The 20,897-nt window shown below is 37.0% G+C and overlaps 1 protein-coding gene across 1 annotated transcript; it reads right to left on the reverse strand.

Annotated features, from left to right (window-relative positions):
* Positions 1 to 6,249: 6,249 nt before the first annotated feature.
* Positions 6,250 to 10,005, reverse strand: LOC128273625 (uncharacterized). Its single transcript, XM_053011639.1, has 4 exons — positions 9,559 to 10,005; positions 7,709 to 7,792; positions 6,450 to 6,700; positions 6,250 to 6,376 (listed from the first exon to the last, which is right to left on the reverse strand). Exons 1-4 carry the CDS (start codon positions 9,997 to 9,999, stop codon positions 6,250 to 6,252), a joined length of 903 nt encoding a protein of 300 aa, XP_052867599.1. The 5' UTR covers positions 10,000 to 10,005.
* Between the last annotated feature and the right edge of the window lie 10,892 nt (positions 10,006 to 20,897).

Raw genomic sequence — 20,897 nt, forward strand, 5'->3', positions numbered from 1 at the left:
ATGAACGAAGAGTAGTTAAAGCTGCGTCTAACATTACGAAAAGTTGTCGGCGTATTAAGAATGAATTGCACATGAATGTTAGCTATGCTACAATCTGGAGAACTCTTAGTTCCTCTATAAGCATTGTCAGAGAATCAATGAGAAAAATTCCAGCAATGAAGACACACCACAAACAGCAAGATTGCAATTTGCAAACGAGCATCATGTCATGGAAAGATGGATGGAATTATGTAAGCTATCGATACTTTGAGTTTTCCAATATTTGAGTTTTTTTTTTATTTCAGGTCGTTTGGAGTGACGAAAAGAAAATAAATTTCGATGGCCCGGATGGTTTTTGCCACTACTGGCGAGATTTGAGACGGGAACCTAGGTATTTTTAGACGAAGGAATTATGGCGGAGGTTCCATCATGGTATGGGGTGCGTTTAGCAGGCAAGCTAAATGTAATTTAGCAATAGTTCCTTCACGAATGAACAGTGAAAGGTATATAGCCATTCTGGAGAGTAATTTGAAGCCATACCTGCATCGTTTCAACCACCACCAGCTACTTTTCCAGCAGGATAATGCAACTGTCCATGCAAGTAGAGCAACAATAGCTTACTTGGAACATTTGGGAGTAAATTTAATTGTCTGGCCGGTTGTTTCTCCAGATCTCAACCCTATTGAGAATGTTTGGGGAATTCTAGTTCGAAAGATCTATGCGGATGGCAAACAGTACGAAAACAAACGAGCGGTGCTCAAAAAGTTTTGCGAAATTGGAATTTCCGCAGACTACGTATATCCGATTTTCGATTTCTTTGTAGCATTAGGTAGCTACACATGTCAGTAACTTATGGTGAAACTTTCGGCCATTTTGAGTAATCGGTCAATTTTTGACAGCTGTATAGCTTGGACAGGATTTGGATCATCGGCGATTCCGTCTTTATCTCCTAAATCATATCGGAGTGTCTTCCTTTCATGGCCTCTTTCAGTTTCCAGAATAAGCAACAGTCTTAGGGAGCCAGATTTAGAGAATACGGTAGCCTTGGCGTCATTAGTGTGTTCTTTTGGCCAAAAATTCGCGCAGAAATCACGATGTGTTAGCAGGAGCGCGATAACCAATTTTGGGTTTCCCACAAATCCGGCCATAAGTGACGGATTTCTTCGGGTGGATTGCGCATAACTTGCACTAATATTCTTTATTGACCGTTCTGTCCTTTGGCAACAACTCATGATGCACCACGACCCTACAATCGAAGAAAACTGTACGAAGACTTGGCTTTTCGACGTTCACATCTTCTCGAACCTCAAAAAAAATTTTGAACTACTAATAAGCGCTGCTTTTGGTCTCCTACAGACGCTTGAAGTGACGATTAGAAATGCTTGGCGGTCCCTGTTGATGAACGTGATAAAGAACCTATCCGAATGTATGCCAAAACGTGTATTTCAAGTAATAAATCGCAGTGGAGAGGCGGGAGGCGGGCGGAAGAAAAAACGGGTGAGGCTATCATTATGAAAACAGTGTATTTACATTACTTGTTGTTGATGGCATTGTACTTCAATAATTCCATAAGGTTCCGAAAGCTCATAGTGCACCACATCACATGCACGGTATAACCTTTACGCTGTGAATATTTCGCTTTGGTTTCGATGGACCTGGTTCACCAAGCTGTATCCAGGCCTTTTTGGGTTTAGGATTCATGTAATAACTCCTCTTTTCATCACCAATAACGTTTCGGTCAAAGAACCCCTTTCTTTTCCGTCTTTCAATGTCACTTTTTTCAATTCGTGTGGAACTAACATCTCATCTCGCGCTGGAGCCTTCGGCTGATACCGCGCAGAGCCAGCCTTACTTCATTTCAGCGGCGGGGGGTTGGCGCGGGACCAACAACCCTACCCATAAAAACAAACCGTTACAGAGAGCATCAGAGATTAACATTGTCTCTGGTGCAGGATAAGTTGTTCCCGAAGAAGAAGAAACTTCGGTAGCCGTTTTCTTCTTATTGAAATAATAAAAAAGTACTCCCCGCAAAAAAACCCTATCAGGAACTAAACTCGACATTTTCAGATGCTTAAAGTAGGTGTTTTTTACACTTTGACCAAACAATTTATACTACGTTAGATGCATAATGACAATAGCTACATTTAATTTAAAAAAAATTTATGACATTTAGTGAAAACACCATCTATTGTAAAACCGCACGAATTAATTGCTACGTTCTGGGGGCCACACGAAGCGTAAATCTAAGCGTAAAAATGACAAATCGTTTGACATTAATCTTTAACGTAAAATCGTTTATGAGTGTGTGGATTCATATACGATTTTACATAAGCGGGATCGATTTGACATTTTTACGCTTGGATTTACGGCTCGTCTGGTCCTCCAGATATAAATTAATTTGACGCTCGGTTTTACGCTTCGTGTGGTCCCTTGATCCAGTTAAACTTCATTCTGGAAATAGTAGATATTTTTTAGTAAACACTTAGAAATTTACGAAATGGGTCGCTATACGTTTGAAGAAAGCTGGGAAAATTTAAAAACTTACTTCCAATACTGAAGCTGAGAACTTAGCCAACATTTGGTTTCAACGGACAGCGATTAACAGCAGAATGGTGCTGTGAATTTGCCCCCAAGAAATTGCGATTGACATCATTGAAGTGTTATCTTCGAGCTTCGACCGAATGTGCTACTGCCAAGCTAATCGTGATGGATATTTGACCAAAATTAATTCCCAGAAAAAAATGTCTTGAATGAACCTTAGGTCGTTTTTTTCATAGCCATTGAAAAAAACAAATCATACTTATATATATATTTATTATTATTATTAGTATAACAATGGGCAGCGGAGCCTAGTTGTCGAAATAAAGAGGTAAGAATAAGCTAACTTAAAAAGAACCCTAGCTAACCTAAATAACTGCTGGCGAAGCGAGAACAAAAAACCGGTAATCAGACATTAAAAGGACGTGAGATCGACGAAACATACATCGAACACCCTGTAGTATCCTCCATTATTGTTGCTTTGTTACGTGGTCTCGTCAAAAGGTACAAGGAATTGTTCGAACCGCTACTGATAATCCGTCAAACAAACAATTCGAAGTTCAAGCGGGAAACACTGTAGTTTTTATCAAACCTGAACAATGGTCCGAAGGATTGAGATTTACATCGAATAAAGAATGAATCGTTGAAACCGAAACACTTCAAAGCTTTTGAAGTGTATAGCGAACTGCGCTAAAACGTTGGAAAACGGTACGAAGTGTATCGAATCCGAAGGCAAATATCAGGTTGGCTAAAAAGTCATCGACGTTTTTCACGATAGATGCCTTTAGTGATCGATATCTCGTGAAGTATCGATCGTACAGTTATAAATTTAGGCTCGTTTTAAAGCTGATTCTTTACACTTCAAAAACTGCTTTCATTGTTTTTTGTTTGTTCCATTTGTTTGTGAGTTACAGGGTATTAACAATAGAGGTCAACGCAGAGAAAATTAGGTACATTTTACAGTTTTTGTCCGATAAAGGTGAAAATTCAAGCTAGGCCGCTGAAATTTCGCATGGTGTTCATGGTGCCGATACTCTAACAGTTAGCTGGGTTAAATTTTGGTTTCGTTGACACGTTTTCGTTATTTTTGATGTTAAAGCCTAGGCAGACACGTCATCGAAAATGTCGATAAAATCACAGAAATAATCAAAGTAGATCGGCATTTTAGTAGTCAGAGCATCGACCAGGACCTAAAGATCAACAATCAAACAGTTTTAAGCCATTTGCGCAAAGCTGGATGAACAAAGAAGCTCGATGTTTGGGCCCCAGCTTATTTACACCTAAAAACATGATGGCTCGAATTTCCATCGGCGAAGTTTTGGCTAAGCTGAATGAAAACGAACCATTTCTTAAACGGATAGGTACTGGGGATGAGGAATGGGATACATACGATAATACTGTGTGAAAACAATCATGGACTAAGCGTGGTGAAGCATCTTAACCGGTGGTCAAACCAGGACTCAGGACCAGTAGGGTTCCACTGGGTATATGGTGAGACTTGAAAGGAATCGTTTATTATGAGTTGCTTCTTTGTAGCCAAACAATAAATTCAGATCTCTACTGTCAAGAACTACACCGTTCAAAATTAGCAATTGCCCAGAAACGACCAGAATCGGCCAACGGAAGAGGTTTTGTGTTCCATTAGGAAAACGAAATGTCACTCACGTCTTTAGTGGCTCACCAGAAAGTCCGAAATTTTGTTTGGGATGTTTTAATGCATCCACCGTATAGTCCGGACCTTGCACTAAGCGATTGACATCTTTTTCGCGCATTACAAAATTTCCTGAGTGATGAAAAACTGAGATCAAAAAAGGGTTGTGAAAAAGGATTGCTCCAGTTTTTCGTCAATAACGACTAAGTCTTTTACAAAAGAGGCATTACCAGCCAACCTTCGAAAAGACAACAAATTTTCCAACAAAATGGTACATATTTGACGTAAATCGGACCAACGGAAGTATCTTAAATAATGTTTTGAATTTCACCCAAAAATAATGGATTACTTTTTCCCCAACCTTATATTTAGTTATAAACAAAACTTTTCTCTATTAACTGGTGTTGAGACAACAAAAATAACTTGTTTTATTGAAAATTCTGTAATTGTTTAGCCCATTATTTGACCCAGTATATATAGTATATTTTTAGTATATAGTATACAAGTATTTTATATAGTACTAGCAGGCCCGGCGAACTCTGTTTCGCCCCAGAGGCAATGGGCCCCGGTGATAGGAGCAGTCGGTAACGCTCGTCCCTGTATCGCAGCTGGCCATGGGTTCGATTCCCGATTCCGGCGTTCCAGGGGGGTTGGCGCGGGACTAACAACCCGGCCCGTAAAAACGAACGTTTAGAAAGAGTATCAGAGATTAACATTGTCGCTGGTTGGTGCAGGCTAAAACCGTTCAACGGTCGTTGTCCAATAAGAAAAGAAGCACTTCATTTCGGCAGCTGATCTTGGAATTACTGGCAGTGTTTGGCGGAAATTTCAGGACAGTAAAATCATTGCGCCTCCAAAACATCTCGCAACATACGCTAAACATCTCGATTATATACGTCATTCAGTTCACGATTTGGCGCTGGCATTCCTAATTGTTAGCTGGTATCTCCTTATTCACCTGAAGATCAGGATTGCTGGAATTGACACGAATCTTCACATTTTTTCCCAAACAAAACACGGTACGGTACAATTTCACTATTTTTAAGTAAATACTTACTGGGGAATGCTTCCCTACGATTAAAATTATTTCCCGAAAAAGCAAGTGTTTAAAATGAAGTATTCAATATTATTCCCACGCACGATAATTTTTTTACGACGCGAATGATGAAATGAGATGTGAATAGTCGAACTGCTCGCGAGAGCGGGGCGGATGCTTGAAAGAGAAGTAAACAATTTTTTGCTATTGCGCTCTCTCACTGGCTTACAATTTGCCAAACTATTCGAAGTTCGTGAGAGAGAGTGTAAGCATACGCAAGAGAGAGACAATTGCTTGCTGTTTCGCTCTCTGTCTATCGTTTGTCGATGCCGCCTCAGCGGGAGAGATCGCGTCGACCTTATTTGGATGGGGAAAGGGGAGGGGGGGGGGGGGAGAAAAACACATTGTGCGTATTGTGGCTTCATTGTGACGCGATCGGATTATAAAAAGTATCCTATGTTACCCCCTTTGATCTAAGCTACCTCCACACCAATTTTCAGCCAAATCGGTTCAGCCGTTCTTGAGTTCTGAAGAATATAACAATAACGCGGTACTCTTTTATATATATAGATATGCAATACTGCTTTAACGAAAAAAAAAAACAATTTTTTATATTTTCAGATATTTTTTGCAATGTTTTTTTATTCGAGCAATTCAATTACATTACATTATTTTAAGTACCAGATGATTTGATTTGGTCATTTTTTGAATTTACGACTGTCGGTCAGTTTCATTAGAAAAGAAATGCCAAAACGTGAATCAGGAAACTCCGCATTTATTTAAGTGATTTCTTTGCACTGAATAAGGATAGAATGGGTTGAATAAATTATAAATAAATTACCATTGAGAGAATAAAAACAAATGTAGCTAATTGTAGATTATATAAATAAGTGCAATTACGTTTTTGCTAATTTGTTTGAATAAATTTACAGTTGCAACAGTGTTTAACGTCCCAAATTAACGAAAGGGTTGGTATTTACCGCAGTTATAGATCAATTGCAGCAATGTTTTTTTTCTTATTTCGAGATTCTAAATTACATGTACATTATACCTCATTGCACTCTAGATACAACTGTCGACAATCGAACCCAGAACGACCATTTCTTCCTGCTTCGTAAAAATTGTCAAACTGTTTCCCCGTTTGTCGCTCAAGAATAAAACTGGTGGCGTAACTGATGGAAGAGAAATAGAAATTATGTGTGAAATGTGGCATACGTGTTTTTGAATTTAGTATTAAATACTTACGATCCTATTTGGCAGAAAATGCTTGTACCACCGATCGCACTCATACAGTCAGTGTTTGCTTCACAAAGAAATTTTTGCATACACAAATCATCAGAATTGCGTTTGCTGCGCGCATAGCCTTTCAGCATTGCTAGACTAGCTACAGCTGCGTCACTAATTACATCTTTTTTCCCCAAACTCCGAGCATTAAGTGATCGATGCGAGAATGAAGTTTTTAGAGCGTCTAACAAATTGACAACAATATTTATGAACTGCAACGAGAAGATAAATTTTTGAGACAATAATCAATTTTTGTGTCATCTACCTGAACCAGATAACATATAATATTTGGCAAACAGTTTTATCTTAAGTTCAAGGTAAAGTTTCGTGCGCAATGTATTGGGTGATGCAATTTTGTATACTATATAACATGTTTAAATAAATCTAGAGACTTACAAATACATGATGTTGACACTATAAAATCCATTGAACAAATTTTTTGTTGCAGTATTATTTATTTTTCCTGTGTGCTTTTATGCCACACTGTTTTTGTATGATTGTATGCACCCCCGCTGATGGAGTATTCGGTAACGCTTGTCGTTGTCACACAGCTGGGTTCGAATCCCGAGACCGGTGTGACAGGGTGGTTAACGCGGAGTCATCAACGCCACCCGTAAAAACAGTACAGTAAGCAAATGAGATTAACATTGTCTCTGTTGCAGGTCCAAAGACCACTCGGCGGTTGTAATTGCCGGATAAGAATAAGAATCACGTATCTAAACTAAAGGACTATCGAGGACTAAAGAATGAAGTATGCCACAGTGGATATCATTTGAGTGAACCACCTGTGAACCACCACAAAAACATATTATATATTGAAACGAAATCGATACCTTCTCGAATTTACGATAATCGATAATCGATATCGATACCGAAATCGAAAATTTACGAAACACACAATTTACCGAAATGAAAGGTACAGAATGTTATCGATGGTTTGCACTTTGTAATAAATATTGATTCAAAGGTATCGTCTTCGTCATTTTATCCCAGTACCATTAACCGATGTAACAACCTTTACCTACATGATGCATTCGGTAACAACAAGGATTAGTGGACAGATTTACACCTGTCTTAAAAGTCCTGCCAATATATAAAGATAAAATTGTACATAAAAATACAAGAATATATATACACGAAATAAGGTACATGGAATAAGGTAAGCAAAAAGGACATTTACACCTAATAAACATGATGAAACTCATTTGGCAAATACGTACCTCTCCAGCCTGTTTTGCCATCGTATTTACTTGGTCCGGATCTTTAGCACCAAACATGGCTGTAAATACGGCCGCTAAAACGTTCTAAATGTTCAGAGGAGATACAATTTGTTTAGTGCGGTCTAGCTTAACTTTGTAATATCTATATGTACAGCAACAAGACTAGTAGCGATTAGTAGAATTTGTTAATTATGAGTAATAGCCAAAATAAGAATATAAAAGAAAATATAAATATATGCGGGGTGCGCCATAATGGCAGGACCAATTTCAATGTCATACTGGAGGGCCACACGAAGCGAAAAAAAACGATTTGACATTAATCTTTAACGTCAAATCGTTAATGAATATGCGCAGTAACTCAAGGGCTATACGAAGCGAAAATAAACGATTTGACATTAATCTTTAACGTCAAATCATTTATGAGTGTGCGCATTCATATACGATTTGACATAAGCATAATCGATTTGACATTTTTACGCGCTGATTTACGGTTCGTCTGGCCCTCCAGATATAAGGTCTGCTGAGCCACAACGCTTTTGACGCCTGGTCGCTGTACTGTCAAAATTGTTATATGAGGCTGTTATATCTGATGTTATGCACCGTGTGGCAGCGCAGTTACAGTCGATTTAAGAAAATCACCCAGATTCTGAAACGTCAATTCATAGGGTGACGTTTACTCCAAAACAACGTGCTGAAATTGTAGTGCCGTCCATTAAAAACAATCGTTCAACTGTGAAAACTGTACGTGTTTTCAAGAGTGTATTCCAGCCAACCGAAGAAGTGAAAGTTAACTTCACAGCGGAAATTACGGTTACTAAGCCCGAATCGTTATAACAAACAATGAAAAACATCTGAAAAAGGGCCGCTTTATGTATGTCTAATGGAGGCTGTCGATTGATCGAAATTGTGTTCTGGATGATTTCTGAGTGAATTGTCAATAAACGACATTCCGACGACCCTAAATATGTTTCAAACCCGTCTGGAAAATGGCGGAGTCATTTGACATTTAACTATTTTAACAGGACCTATGTCCTGTCACTATGGCGCACTCTGTAAATATATATACATGAATGTATGTATGTATATATATATATTATTCTATTTGCTTAGAATTAAAAAAAAATCGTCGATCAGCTTCTATCTACAGTATATTTTACTCATTAGAATTAGAACCATACTAACTTTCCCTCTTCACTTTCCCCAAAACTTTTTAGCGAGTGCGATCCGCGAAAAGGTCCCATTGAACTTCATTCTCCAAAGAATAATACAAACTGACATCTATGAGAAAAAGCTAAACAAGATCACAAAAAATGGTTTTTGGAAGTGCTTTGACGATTGGAAAAAATCCTTGGCAGAAGTCTATAATATTTGATAGGGATTACTTTGAAGGGAACAAAAAAAATATTCATAAATAAATCAATATTTTTTAAGAATTAGAAAAAAATGTTGATATTTTTTCAACAGATCACGTATACTAGCTTATTATATTCAAATATATTCTAAACTTTTTTACAATACAAAGCTTTATGAAGGATACTGTTTCATAAACTGTTTTATTCTAAACCCATTGATATTTTCGTCTGTGCCTCACACACTGGAACCGTCCGCAACTTAACATTACTATAACATTTAAATAACAAAAGTTTGAAGTTTAAGTATGTTTTAAATATAGTTAGCTCCGTTCTAATAGAAATATTGAAAATAAGAATATACGTACTGATATTTGAAGGATAGCATCAGCAGTATTTTAATCAATAAAAATATAACATCAAATAACTATAGTTCGGTTTTTTAATTGAGGTAGGCTAATTCTTAATGTAATTAATGCTATGTTAGTCTTTCTGACTCACCTGCATTGGTGATCCTCCATTATCCACTTTATCGATGCCATCGCCTGTGCCGCCACCTCCAAGCAAACTGCTTATGATTTTCAATCCAACAGAAATAACATTCGCCCACGGTGACTGTCCAAACGACGATACACCATTATCGATGTCATCAGATTTTGTCGGCGCGTTCCCTCCACCTCCTCCGCCACCGCCGTTGAAGATCATCTGCATCAAAATTCCCAGCATATTGGACCACGAGAAACCACCATCTTGTATTTGGTTGGTTTGTATTTCGTCTATTTCATCCAAAGCAACTTTTTTTATTGCATTTGGCTTTTCGGCAAACTTTCTCTGACTCTGAATGTCTGTTGTATGGTGTTGAGGATAAGCCCAGGTGCAGACCACGATATTACCTAACACTAGCCCCAGCATAAACAGGCTCATTTCCGTTTGGCGATTCATCTCTTTCCTGACGATAGAAAATTTGGGAAATTTATTAAAACTATCAAAATTATTAAATATTACACACATTAATTGTTTCTCCTATTTCTCCAAAAACAACTAGATTTTTTTAAATTTTGAACACTAAACAGACTACTAAATACAGGGAAATGTTTACTTCACGTCCATTTCTTTTTCTATTTTCCACCTTCACGAACACAATTGCACGTTCACAGTAGTTAGATATGTAATTGACGACGGAAGTAATTCGAATCCACAAACTAATTCGTAATTCAGATACCTTGTACCTTCGATATAATAACGTGCTCTATAACGACGCCATTATTGAATGAATCAGAAAGCAGAGTTTAGAACAAAATTAATTTAGACGGTAACTACCCATAACACAGCTTTCAACCAATAAGGACAGACAGACATTCTGATTGAACCAATCAAGTTGAGGTTTTTTTTGCGTTGTTGTAAGGTTGAATGTATTATATTTAGCGCCTAAGTTGACGAATCCATGTGCAGAAGATATCAGCCAAACGTATGACAAAGTAAATATTTTGCTTTGATCTGATTAAAATACGTGTATACTACGTGTATACGTGTAGTAATCGTCCTTGTCTGTGATCGATGATGTTCTTCATCCGACCGTTGAACAATGCAAAACAAATTCAATTTTTGCACAGAACTGCATCCAGGCATGTTGCAATATCATATCTATTCCTTTTCCTCTCTTTATTTCCTCATCCCCATCTTCATTGGTCTGTAAGTCTGAATTAGTCTGTAAGCCTGACGGCGAACATTCTTTTGAAATAAAATGAAAATGAAATCTATAATGTAGCAAACATTATGAAAATCTAGCGCATATAAAACATACTGAAGTAAATATTTTGATCTATTGGTTCTTGGTCTTGTTGTTTTTTTTGTTTAATAACAAAAATAATTGTTTAATAACAAATTTAAATTGATTAGTTCAATCTTCTATCAAAAGCTCTCTGGATTTGGTGACGGGTTTGGATTTGGAAACGGGTCAACGGAGCCAAAACTTCAGGTAGCTAACTGTTGGAGCATCGGCACCATAAACACCATGCAAAATTCAGCGCCCCAACTTGAATTTTCGCCTTTTTCAAAGAAAAATTGTAAACTATACCCAATTTTCTCTTTGGTGACTTTCATTGTTTACACCCTGTAACTCACAAACGAATGGAACAAACAATAAACAATGAAAGCATCTTTTTAAGTGTAAAGTATCAGCTTTAAAACAAGCCTAAACTTAAAACTGTACGATCGATACTTCACGAGATATCGATCACTAAAGTCAACTACCGAGAAAATAATGGATTACTTTTTCCCCAGCCTGATATTTTCATCGATGGGACACGCATTGGCTGAGCAGCACTCCGATTCCTACGAGGAGGACGAAAGTTAGTTGACTAATTGCCATGACATGACTCATGGCCCATGACACCCGGTTGTTCAATAAGTTTCGAGCTTCCTTAACAGAGGGCGCTGCTGCTAAACTATTTTTTTTGTTATGTTGGCACACTCTTGATATTAACGTATGTGATGTTTCATTTCAATTCGTCACTTCATTCTTTGTTAACAAGCCACTTAGTATCGACGTGTCATAGCATTTTTACAATGGAAAAAATGAATAATATCTAACGATTGAATTATTATTTTTTGAAAAAGCAAAGGAAATTTATGAACGAATACTAAAAATATGTAAGGATTCTTAGCCTTCAATTAATACAGTAAAATGATGGTTTGCTGAATTTAAAAGAGGTCGTACAATCTTTAAAAACGAACCACGTCTAAGACGCCTAAAAACAGACACAACACCTGAAATCTTAAGAAAAATACAAGGTATCGTATTGGAAAATCTTAGAGTGACTGAAAGAGATTTTGTAGAAGGCCTGGGCATCTCATTGGGCATTGAAGCAATATTTTGACTGAATCCATTATTTTGACGCTCCATTGGCTCCGCCAAATGACAGCACTTGTAGTAATGTTAGCAACATTGGCTTATTACTTAATCCTACAGGTATCAAGCTATTGGTTTCACTTTATTCTACTCATTTTAGTATACCGAATAGACGTGGTGGCAGCTACGACATCGACCAATCGGAACCGACTAATTCTTGGTCCGCGACTAAAGTAGTTGATCGCCGATTTCAAGACAAAAAAGAAAAGCTCAAGCCAAGATAGACGTTTTAAGCATTCACGCCCATTCGAAGATAGAACCAAAGGCGAAAAGCACATAGTACAATTTATGTCTGCTCTAGAAAATGGATGGCAAAGAACTCTTATCGTATTTTGCGCGAGAAACAAAATTAAGAGCCCGACGCGTTCGACCGACATGGTGCATCATGAGTTGTTGCCAAAGGATAGAACCGTCAATAAGTAATATTGCCTGCAACTATATGTGCAATCGGCAACAAACGCCCGGATTTATTAACAAAAATTGGCTTTTGCCCTACTTACTCATTGTGGTTTCTGCGCAAAGTTTTGGCCCACTACTGATGCCAAAGCCACCGTATGCCCCATTTTGCCGAAGAACGCGTACTAAATGGCTAAATGGCGTACCCTGAACAAAAAGGGAGACAGGCTACAATGTAACAACTATAGGTAAATAACGGTGCAGAATACCGTCTATAAGACTATCTACACGAACGACTAGTCCCATACGTTGATGACATAGTAGATAACTATTATGAAGGATTCAGAAGAGGAAAGGCAACCACGGAACACACGTATTTTCACCTTTCGGCAGATCTTCGAAAAGATACTTGAGTTTCATAAGCGGCATCGATTTCAAGGCCGCATATTATAGCATAGTCAGAGTAAAACAGTATGAGACCATGTTAGTTTCGGAATTCCGGCCGAACTTAGCAGACTTGTTAGAATAACCATGAGTAACGTCCAGGGGAAGGTGGATAGCAAGTTTGCTGCCATAAAAGGATTGCGCCCAGGGAACGGCCTGGCCTATCTCCTTTTCAACATTGCGCTAGAGCGGTCCATCTGGGACTCTGGAAGACTGAAGACTTTAGATACTATCTTCAAATCCAACCAAATCCTAGTCTATACATTATTCCTAGTGTAGACATTATAGCTCTGGCCTGCATAGGGATCGAGAAACCTGCGACCAATCTCGGTCTGCAAATAAAGATGAAGAAGACCAAACACATGGTGTCACCATCAGCAGCCCTACAAACAACGGTAGGGAGTATAGGGATGACCTATTAATAGGTGACCGAAAGCTCGAAATCGTCTCGAGTTTCACCTATTTTCGTTCAATGGTTTGCACTAACAACATATAATTGAAGATATTCGCGCTAGGGTGCTAGCAACAAACAAGTCATAAAGGGCTACAGTCTAAAGAAACTGTTTCACTTACATATCGTGCTGGAGTTACATAGAACCTTTAAAATGTCAGTATTCACAGACGTATCTGAGATATGAACTCTGTCCAAAACTGATGAACCCCTATTAGGTGCGTCCGAGAGGAAGATGCTCAGATTCATTTTTTGCTCCGTATGTGTGGAGGGACAATGGAGAAGCGGTTACAATATGTGCTCAATTCGAGCGTGGAAGGATGCTCTGTGCCCTGCGGAACCACTCGTCGGTTGTGATGCCGGATAAGAAGAAGAAAGAAATCTTATTCAGAAGAGGTAATGTTGATATTGGATAGTACAAAACTGTTAAGACATAAAATCAGATTAGATAAAAAGTTCATCTTACTAATCATGATAACATTCGATGGTACCAATGAGCTTAACACTTGTGACGAAATGGATTTGTAACTCTGTAAACAGACGTAACGCATCCCAATAACTCTTTTTATGAACTAACAAGAAAATTATCATGAAAAAGGAGTTCAAGTTTGCCAACAATGTAATAAGAAAATTGCTTTGTTCTTGTATATGCCTCATATATACTGAATCAACACATAGGTAACATCAAATCCGAATCAAATAAAGTATTTTACCATCAAATATTCCAACACAGTTTCAAATCATTGATGCCTTTATCAGTTATACCGTTTCAATCATGTATTGCTTTACCTCTATTCTATATGACTTATATCGTTGTAAGTAAGTAAGTTTGTATGTTTTGTTATATGCAAAATTCAAAAACGAAGGGAACTTCATAAGCAATAAGACAGGTTCAGTAATCGAGAATATGGTTGAATGGTGTGATATACATTAAAATTTAAATACATCGAATTCTATAATGCGTTTGTGTGCTAGATAATTTGTACATAGAAGAGTATCCAAAGTAGTCAAACATATTGGATGGTAAATCGTTTGACATTCATATTTTTCACAAAAACATCACGACGTTAGAAATATGCTTTACCCAACATAAACCGACATTGTAAATATTCCAAAGAAGCTGATGACGATGATCGTATGATGATTAACGTTGTAGCAATGGAAAGCAGAAACTTTCTCTTTTTTTATGTCATGGCCTGCTTTTTAAATAATCAACAGAATATGAAAAGGAAGTGAATGGTAAATAATTAAAAAAAGATAGACGAACGAAATCTTATAATTTATAAATGTGCCATATTTAACAGAAGTCCAATTGAAACATAATTTTCGGGAAATTGTCGTGAAGTATTATCATTAGAAGTATTATTTCTTTATCTTATTTTAAATCAGTTACTTCCTTTACTGTGTGCTTAAGTCTTTTGGTTTGTGGTTACAATCAATACTTTTCTTACGTAAATATGGCAACAGCTAGACAAACAAACTATTTATTATAACGAATAACCATGTATCTTACGAAAATAATTTTCCATGTTTTCACATATTTTGGGATGAAGTTCCATTAGCTAAATATAAGTATTCTCAGAGTTGTTCAAGCACTGAGGATGCGATCTGACCTATATAACTTTGATATCTGTCACAATTAAATTCACTAGTTAAAATATAATCAAGAAACAAATTAATCAGTATATTACTGTTATTAACAGTTATTACGCCGAAATTAGGGATTACACCTACACTACAGCTTCTATATATGTTTCTGTGTTAACTTGTGTTAACTTGTGGCAACAAATAATGTTCTTCAAACAGCATTATCTTAAATGCTGTGTTTATGTAATAGTTTTTTTATCACTATCAACATTCATCATCTCATCGATACACTTTAGACTGAATAACGAGGTTTCCAAAACTTTCTCTTCGATATACGCTTCGCACAACACTAAATAATGCTCACTAACACATGGATAAGACACAGCCACCAAAAAATGTATTGTGAAACAAACCTTTCCTGTATTAATATTATCTTTGCACTAAATCGTATCTGCTTCTCTGCTGTTCGCCGGCTTCCTTCCTTTGTGAACTACACTAGACGTCTAAAAGACTCGTTGCCTTGAACTTGCCTTTTTATAAGATGACCTACTTCTTCGGTTTACTTTCTTCTTTCCTCTTGCTGTACGGTTTTACAGTTAGCAGGTCGTTCAACGCCATCGAAGGTACAAACAGAGGTTGCAGCAGCTTACAGCATGAATGCCAGCAACTCAGATATATTGAAGAGTAGGAATACAGCCAGAGAAAGCGCGAGCGAAAGAGACAAAAATACACACACATCAAAGTGTAGAAGAAATAAAAACATGAGAGATTCTTCCAGCGTAAAGTCTCGAGTGTGGCATAAAGTTCGATGAGAGAGAAAAACAAGCAGAATTATGTAGCACAATGTGTAATTTGAATTATAAAAATTCTGTTTTTGAACTTTTTTCGACCTAAAAATAAAGGCTCAATAGCTTATCTGTGTGATTGTAATATGTAGGTAAATTGAAGATGGTTGTAGTTCCTGTAGAACGAGGATTGTTTTTATTTCGTTCAATTATCAACTGATTGATTTTCAGTTTCCATTAGAAAAAGTACAGCGTCCGAATCACTTAAAAATCAAGTCTTCAAAGTTTCTGAAGATAGCCAAAGTTGCATAGTATAATTCAGCCGAGTTAGCCTTAGCTAAGGATACATATAATAGAAGATTTAGATACAGGGCTCAAAGAAACCTGTAAACAAAGATAAAGGGATTTAAAAATAGGTCAATAAAGCAAATAAATAAACATCTTGAGTAGTATAAACAAATAGTAGGTTTCAATATGGTAAATATAACTTATAGAATCTTACTGTTATTACAACTTCCTTTCTTAAAGGTAATCCTTATTTTCTGCTGTTTTTCATTTTCCTACTATGCCCTCCCTTTCACTTCATATTTCTATTTTTCTCTGTCTCATTTGCTCTATTTTTCATTCTTCCTATCTTTTTCTGTCTCATCAGCTTGGCAACAGCTCGTTTTCTCTCTTTAACCATCATTCAAGTCATATGTTCGCTTTCGTGATCGTTTCAGGTCTGCATCTACCGGTTAACAACGGGAAAAAGCTTGCGGACTATCTGCGCATAATTAACGGCAAATTATGATACTCTTCAATATTCCTCAACCTGTACGGTATTGGATGGTTTAGTTGCAAGTGACACGCCTACACACGCCAGAGCCGAAGCACTTGAATTAAGTATTTGTTACAATTTTACAAAACATGAGTTTTCCAACCAAAAAAAACAATAATTTTAACTAATGTAAAAAGTATAGTAATGTGAAATAGTAATAAATATATTATGTGCAACCATAATGTCGTTCGTTTCGTAAAATTTAATGGATATTCGTTCAAAGTCACACTGTACTATTCTGGTCACAGTCAAAAGCCATAATTTATCCGAAAGTCTGTTTGTGTTGTGAAGCTGAATAGTAAAGAAAATAGTTCTTTTTTTATTAACGATGTTTACGATGGTAATTAGTTCGTAATGTTTAGTTGAACAATTTAATTTAAACCATAGTTGAATAGTGAAGATGAAGACTATTTTTCAAACCCGAATTTGTTTTTTTTCTTTGACTGGGCCGTATTAATACCAAAATCTTTTGCCATACATTGAAAATCTTTCAAAATCCTCCTAACAAGTGACTTACCTTGTGAAAGGAACAAAAATTCGAAAATTAATCCAACCTATTGATAGATCACTATGCCACACCTAATTGTTTGCTGTGTAGGTTGGAGTTGGAAAGAGTTGGATTTAGAAGAAAAGGAAAAGAAGTTCGAATGAGTGTTCCATTATAAGAACAAATTTATCGATGCAATAGAAATACTGTTCAGAAATCTTAAGTAATGAAACTTGCAAATGCTATTTATTTAGTTTATCCATCAAATAGCAAATTATTAAGTGCAACAGTGCGTATTTGAAATAAAAAAATGAATTGGCCAAGTATGCTTACGTTTGAAAACCATTATGTCAAAAATTATGCATTTGATAAATTTGGTTACAAACATTAATGATACTTTACCGACTAAGTTTTATTGTACTCCCGGTTCTTAAACACCTTTTAAACTTTGGACAAAATGTAGTGGGAATTTGCTTATATTTCAAAAACTCTTTATTTATTCTTCCTAACTCATTGCATCCCCAGCGGATGCAAAAAACTTGTGCCAACGTTTTTTTTTCCAGTTTTCAAAACATGCCGCAAAGTCTTCTTCCGGTATAACCTTCAATGCGTTCTTCGTTTAGGCTTCCATCCCTTCTACCGGGGGGCCAGACGAAGTGAAAAGCCGAGCGTAAGGCCAAAGCTATGATTTGATTGATACTTTGGACTGTGCAATCGCATCGCCACAGACAAATCGTAACGTGTGGACAGCGAAATTGCACCGACTTTTGTCGTTGTTGGCCCTCGCCGCAGACCTAGAAAATTTGAGCACCATGACCGATAAGTGAGCAGGTTTGCGACGCAAATCGTAATGAAATAGATGTCTAGAAGTATGAAATCGGAATTTTTTCAATGAAATCACATGTATATTGAACATGTAAAATGAAAAACTCTGTTTTATTCAAAGTAAGTACCATCGCTAGATTTAGATTTACTAATTTCTCTGCTAAATCGTGGATGCCACGCCGAAAGAATTTTTCGGTTTTTGAAACAAACCAACCAATTGTCCAGTTAACCAGTTATCTAACTTTCGACTTCGTCGCAGAAATCGAAGAGCTGCTCAGCCACATCGATAAAAATAAATGATAATCGGATGAGGCCAAGTCTGGTGAATACAGTTCACCACGATCGGCATGCCAGTAGCACATTCGGTCGACCTATTTTTAAGTACATTTTCGATTGCATATGGTTCTATTTCGGCAATAGCAACTTGAATTTAAGTCTTGACGTTGTCAATAGTTATTGGTTTGCTCACATAAAACAAATATCGGTTGTGGCTGTCGCTGTTTGCCACGTAGCGCTTTCCTGTTGAAACCAAATGCCGCATAAGTTTTCAGCTTCAATTTCGCCGAAGAACCAATCAGTCAAAATCCGCACCATTGTGGGTGCATTGGCTTCTCTTGCACGATACGTGGTGGTTTTCTGAACCACATTACTACTTATTAACATAGCCACCGAAGCGGAAATGAACTTCAATGAAATGTGCTTTTGACGAATGATTTGACGACCAATCACTTTGGAAATAAATTTTTCATATTTCTAAATTTTCTGCAACCAAACTTGTATTTAACATAACATAAATGTTAAAAATCTACTTTTCAAATAAAGGTTCAAGCATCGAAAAATATTCAGCCGTTTTTTTCTTATAACCAAATGAAAAAGTGCACTTTGGTTTGACCACCCTGTGTAGACGGTCTGTTCAAACATTTTCACGACATTTTAATTTCCGCAGGCTACGTGTATCAGATTTTCGATTTTGCGGCGTTCGGTTGCTACACATGTCAGTCACGTATGATGAAAAGTCTGGGTCAGATCTGGGGAAGACGGTGGCTTGGCACATCATTAGTGTCTTGTTTTGCCCATAAATTCGGGCAGAAACAACGATGTGTGAGCAAAGCACAAAAGCCAATTTTTATTTACCCTCAAATCTGGGCTTTTGTAACGGATTCTTCTTCTTCTTCTTAGGGAACAATCGCTGAGCGATTTTATCCGGCAGAGTATATTGGTGGTTCAAATTTTTCTCACAGGACCGAGAATATGTTAACGTCGAAAAGCCAAGTTTGGTCGAATGTGAACAGTTTTGCTTACAGTTTTCTTCGATTGCGAGGTCGTCGTGCATCATGAGATGTTGCCAAACGATAGAACGGTCTATAACGAATATTACCTGCAAGTTATGCGCCATTTGCCCGAAGCAAGCTGCTTTATAATTACTTTACCATAAGCTACAGTCAATTTCGTTGTTCATACAAAATTTGATTTACAAATTTGTCAATAAATACAAAATTGCCAGAACTTTTTGAATACATATCCATATGCATTTAAATTCTTGACTTCCCGTATTGACGACGATAACGATACGCTTAACAATTTCTCACCTTTTCTTGACTTAAATATGTCTCTTGCTCAGTGTCGTGATATAATAAATGTACTAGGTGTGTGCGTTGAGAAGTGAAATTTTAGAATGATGGCTGTACCTGCCGATTGGGACTTCCCAGTTTTGCGGTTCATTCATCATTACCTCATTTTGACATCAGGTAAATTAGTCCAGGTCGCAAAAAAAATTAATCAGTTATCAAACGACCGTTGAAAGGGTTAGACCATGCCAACTTTTGTGCCTGAAAATGACGTTTTGCGGGGATTATTATTTTTCTGTCCCTGTTGAAGAAAACTGCTTCGGAATCGCACCAAATGCTTGTCGGGACTTGTGTTTGGAAGATCGCTGTGCTTTGAGTGGTTTAAAAAACTTCAAAAAGGCGATTTTGACTTAACAAAAAAAAGCGTCGAAGGACTCCAAAAAACGGACTTTCTGATGGGACAGAAAGGTGTGGTGTTTCACAAGCTCCTAAAACCTGATGGAAACGTTAATTCCGATCGCTACTGACAACAAATGATCAATTTGAACCATGCATTGATCGAAAAACGACCAAAATGCAATTCTAGTGGGTTTCAATAGGGGCGCCTGGTGGCCCGTGGAATCAAGCACCAGGCGCCCAAAATCAAAACTGTTTCAGGATACTATCAAATCACTTGGATGGGAGCTGCTATCCCTCCCCGCGTTATTCACTAGACTTGGTTCTTTCCGAATATCATTCATTTTCATCGATGGGACACGTATTGGCTGAGCAGCCCTTCGTTTTTCCACGAGGAAGTCGAAATTGGATGACTAATTAGTTTACTTAAAAAGTCGAATCATTCTTTCGTCTGGGAATCCATGATTTAGCAGAGAGATAGGAGAAATGTATAGCTAACGATGGCACATACTTCGAATAAAAAAGAAATTTGCATAAAAATTTTAGAAACATTTTTTGTGTGTTAAAATATTTCACTTCTCAACGCACACACCTAGTACAGTGGATGGCGAAAATAACCTTAGCTCATGAACATTTGAATAATATGTGAAAATATAAGTACATCTTCTATTTGAATGGCTCTTTAGAATATTAAATTGAGGTTCTAAGACTAAAATGTGGGCGATAAAATGGCATTTAGATGTAATCTAGTACACTGGTGCTGCCATTTGTGGCCATAGGTCAATTTGAGCACGACGAAAATAACCTTAGTTTAAGCTGGAAGTTTTTCACCCCAATTTTCTTCGTTTTGCTCGGTAATAAGGCAACTAGAGTAAATTTTTTAAAACTTATGAGCAATAATAACATGATATTTTACATGTTTTCATATTCAAAAAGCAGAATTAATGCTGAGAAATGGTGAAGAATTCACAAGACATTATGCTGTTTCTCAGCTTGAAATATGGTAGAACCTTCTAAATATCCTAAGTTAACGAATTAATAGCGTAAATTAGTTATTAATTTGAGTATTAATGGTAAAAAATAATAAGGATATTCCACATATTTTCGACAAAAGCAAGCAAGTAATCGGCAGTAATAATCAAGCTGTATGAAAATAAAGGTCTTATTCAT

This window comes from Anopheles cruzii, chromosome 3 (assembly GCF_943734635.1).
Source record: "Anopheles cruzii chromosome 3, idAnoCruzAS_RS32_06, whole genome shotgun sequence".
In the NCBI taxonomy this organism is placed as follows: Eukaryota; Metazoa; Arthropoda; class Insecta; order Diptera; family Culicidae; genus Anopheles; species Anopheles cruzii.